This window comes from Aplysia californica, unplaced genomic scaffold (assembly GCF_000002075.1).
Source record: "Aplysia californica isolate F4 #8 unplaced genomic scaffold, AplCal3.0 scaffold00063, whole genome shotgun sequence".
Classification (NCBI taxonomy): domain Eukaryota; kingdom Metazoa; phylum Mollusca; class Gastropoda; order Aplysiida; family Aplysiidae; genus Aplysia; species Aplysia californica.
The window spans coordinates 816,524-820,895 of NW_004797333.1; the positions used below are offsets into that span (position 1 = coordinate 816,524).

A 4,372-nucleotide genomic window follows, 5' to 3' on the forward strand; every position below is an offset into this window, starting at 1 on the left:
GAGAGAGAGAGAGAGAGAGAGAGAGAGAGAGAGAGAGAGAGAGAGCGAGTGCTCATTGATGATTAAATAAAAGATAGCTGAATTTTTTAAAATATGGGCTCCTAATTGATTAGGTCTGGGTTTGGTAAAGCGATTAGTAAATGCCACATAATTTCAATAAACTTCACTGATATACTAAAACAGAAGGTATTCTTAATATTACGTTTTCCCCAACGCATACAAAGGAAATATTATCTCAGAGTTTGGACATTAAAGCTCCGTCTCTTCCTCTTTCCACCATTCCCTCACCCCCACTTCTCTCCCCTCTCTTTCATTATAGCTGCCTCTCACAGTCTCCCTCTCCCTCTCACTTTCTCTTTTTCTCTTACCCCTCCTCTCTGTCTTTGTTGCCCCGGTGTTCATAATTTGTGTCTGTTATTTCTCAAATAACTATCGGACGTATGCAGGTACACCCACACGGCCTGAATGTTCTTCACATTTTAGTCAGTAATATCTCCAAACATTTCAAAGGTAGCAAATGACTATCAATTCTCCTTCAAAACTGAAGTAAGCTGAGGACCGGTAAAGTCATACTTCCAAAGTCGAGGAATCAAAATGAAAGAATTCGACAGAGCTACACTCAGCAGGAAGACCGTGTTTGCGCTGCCGTGGTCTAAAGATCAGGTTCAGCGCTGTCTGTTGCACGCAGGAGACGTGAGCTCGATTCTTATGTGGGGAAGCTTTATATCATCGTGTATGTCTTTGGGGACTTACCACTCCTTGAGCCCAGGTTGGCCCTGAGAGTGAGGGTCGAAGCTGTCCTTTTTTGGTAAGTGTTTTGCGGCGCTTGCAACGGCTTTCGGTCATATGAGAGCCGAGAGCGGGGGACACATTATACATTTTCTGTTGATAGGAAATTTAGAATTTTGCCCGGGTGTCAGCCGAAACCTACTCTGATCGATTTTGGACCACCAAGGGATCTTTAACGTGCACAGCTGGCACAAGGGATTTCCGAGAATTTTCGCTCTTGTCCGAGAAAGATAGGTGAAGATCTTTCCTACCATAAGATCAGGGGTATGGCTAAAAGACAGCAGTGAAAAGGAGCGAAGGAGTAGCAGCAGAAAGGCTGCAGAAAGGATCAGGAGCCCAGAAGAGGGGGGAAGGGAAGTGAGGAGGTGGTGGCAGAAAGATGAGACGAAAGCAGACGACAGAACATTGCAAGAGAGCAGGAAAGGAAGTGAAAGGAGACAAATTTAGAGAAACAAATATGTCCGTCGCCACCCGGATTCGAAACGAGGACCATTGAATGAGAGGCATACACCTTAACCTCTTGGCCAGGAGAGCCCACATCTGCCTTCTGGATGAGCTCAGTCATGTCGACATGGAGTTAATAAAACATAAACATTAATTGTTCGGGGTCGTGGTGAAATCAGGTGCTCGTCAAAATAATAGAATCGAAGAAACTGAAATTTGTTCGCCCCTTGATCAGTTTTTACCCATGTTTTTCGGGTTCAACATCCTGTTATGTCCATGTAAAGGGAAACGTAGTTTAAAGGCACACACATGTGTACTGCAGCTTTAGAACTCACCAAACTTTGACACTGACACTCATTTTTTCTCTTTACATCTGACACAGGCGATCCTTACCTTTAGTAAAAGCAAATTTCTCGACCTCTATTCAAGACAGATAAATAGGCCTTTTGGTTTTCATCAAAAGAAAGAAAAATGAACTGGTTTATGAACAGGTTATAAGATTATAGCCAACCAACAACTTCATATGCCCAAAAATTGACGACCTGCCGATTCCACGGCGTCGTGACGCATTTACTATTACAATTGCGATAGGAGAAAAAAAAAACAAGGGGGGGGTGGAGGGCATACAATATTTCCACCTTGATTTTTAAAAATATTTGCGTATGGTAGGTTACTGGCTTTGAAGGGGTGAAATGCTTAGCCTGTCATTCAACAGGGAAACTTAAAAAAGCTGTTTTCGGTTCGACAGTTGGGCTATGGTATAATGCTAATAATGCAACATTTAAATAGTGACACATGACGATTTTAAAACCATAATCAGTAGAGGAGCATTTGAAAAACCTTTCCAGTTTTGGGATTGGATACGAGTTTGCAGAAACAGAACCCACATTTGTCATAACAGGCCACGTAATTGTCCATTGTTTAACAGGCGGGGCTTGAGCTACGTGGCTGGCATCAGGGTTAAAACAACATGTCTGTAATTGGTTGGTTGCCTTCTGACCCTATATAGCACATAAGAGAAGAGCGGACTCCCGGCCTCCCGCCACTTTTAATTCTTGTTTCGTCACGGGGACATTAGGAGCCATACTTTTGAATATTATGTACTTTAGAGCTCAGTCGAAGTTCCAAAAGACTTGACCAGTGCAACTAGATCTATGTGCTTTCCCGAAGGAAGACTAATGGCCAGCAAAACGAATTTTAATGGTTGCAGGTAATGTTTCAACATTCGCAATCCATTATTATCATGAGTGAACTGTTTTTATAAAATTAGCGAGGCTTAAGGCAGACAGCCATTTGTCGTACATGAACTGGATTAAAAAATATGATAGAAGTAAAGCGATAATATGCATGCTGTGTGTCTTGAAGAGGGGAAGTTGTGCCGAGAAAGCAGAAAGGAAACGCATCGTAAAAAGTGTCTGTGTTGGCAAAGAAACTACGAATTGTTCAAAACAACCGGACCGTTTACCATGTATTCTAGGTTTTTCAGCAATTCTGAAAAGTAAACGGTATTTTGTCATATTGTCTATGAATGATTAACAATTGCGTAACAAGGACTGTTGTAGGAAGAGAACATTAACAGAAATCTGCTCATTTCCAGACACCTAAATAAAATTTGATGACTATTCGACAGTATAAATTTAAATCACAACGAAGTGTATAGATTCCGTACCAGGCCCTGACGAGTAGCTATCTTGGATTCTGAAAGAAGTTTTGTTAACAAACAAGCGTGTTTATTTTTGTCTCTTGTACCCGCAGCCATGACTATTGTAAAGCTTTCAAGACCACAGAAAAATCCGTTGTGTTGAATTTATTAAACATGATAACAGTGTGATTTAGGATCTGTTACTGAAAGCATAAGATAAAAGTGTATGCCATAATACCCATAAAAAGTTGGCATCTGCTTTGCACATTTATATCTTGTACTCTTTGTGGTTTATAAAAACAAATAAAATACACTGTTATGGCAAAACAAGAACGTGACATCCCCCCCCCCCTCCTCCAATTCTCTCATTTTTATGCGTTTTAAAAATGCAAATTGGCGAAACTAGAACTTACATGCACTTTCTTTTCCGAATTTAAAACCGATACTCAAGGTCAATAAGTTAGCAGCATTACCGATGTTTCTTCTCACTCAAAAAAAAAAAAAAAAAAAAAGATAACGAGACACTAAACCACGCTGAAATTGAGAGAACCGTTACTATTTTATGACGGATCAGATTGACACTGAAAATCGCGGCACTTGCTTTTCAAAACTTTGGCGAGCGCCAATTTTTTTCCCTTATCCGCTTAACAGTATCGTTTTAGCTCCCGGCTTCCGCTAAGTCTTACTTTCGCACACACCCTCGTCTACGTGTTCTTGAAAACCTGCTAAATTCTACGAAGATTTTGATGAGTTTTTCGGAATACATGTGTGCTTCTGTTTGTATATATGTGTATAGCAGACTAATGTTATCTTAAACTGACTAATGTTTCAAGGTAGCATGTTTTTGAACGGAAAAGGATATTTTTGTATCACAGAGCAGATCGGAGAAAGGGAAAAGAAGCCAACAGCAATCACGTCTCTGTTGCTCAGATGATAGAAGGACAGTCTCCCGTTTCTTCAGCTGCCCATGAGAACGCAAGGTAAGTGCATGTCTTTTCCTCGACTTTCCGCCACTCATCAGTCATGTTATTCTTTTATGTAGTGTTTACTTTTTTACATTCAAATAGGAATGACCATTTTATCTATAAGAACTGCATATTTCAACTAGTCTTTAATACCGCTACCACGACTAGAACAAGACTGCACCACACTACCACAATCACCATCATCACCACCATCACCACCATAACCATCACCACTACCACAATCACCACCACCACCACTACCACCACTACCACCACTACCACTACCATAACCATTACCACCAGCATAATCATTTCCTCCACCTCCACTATAATTAATTAATCCCTTCATGTTCTTGATGAAGCCTGTACTCGGCAAAACGTTATTTGTAATATAAACTTTCGAAAATACTCAAGTCTCCATATACTAGGCTTTTTGTTTTTCTTAGTATGTACTATACAACAACAACAGTGACGACGACGATGATGATGATGATGATGATGATGATGATGATGATGATGATGATGATGATGA

The 4,372-nt window shown here is 40.5% G+C and overlaps 1 protein-coding gene across 1 annotated transcript in view; it reads left to right on the forward strand.

Annotated features, from left to right (window-relative positions):
• Nucleotides 1-2,180: 2,180 nt before the first annotated feature.
• LOC101853145 overlaps nucleotides 2,181-4,372 on the forward strand; it is a 44,192-nt gene continuing 42,000 nt past the window's right edge. The window contains exons 1-2 of the mRNA XM_005093410.3: nucleotides 2,181-2,443; nucleotides 3,751-3,855. Coding sequence (XP_005093467.1) covers nucleotides 2,388-2,443; nucleotides 3,751-3,855 — 161 coding nt within the window. The 5' untranslated portion in view covers nucleotides 2,181-2,387. The remainder of the gene's footprint in view (nucleotides 2,444-3,750; nucleotides 3,856-4,372) is intronic.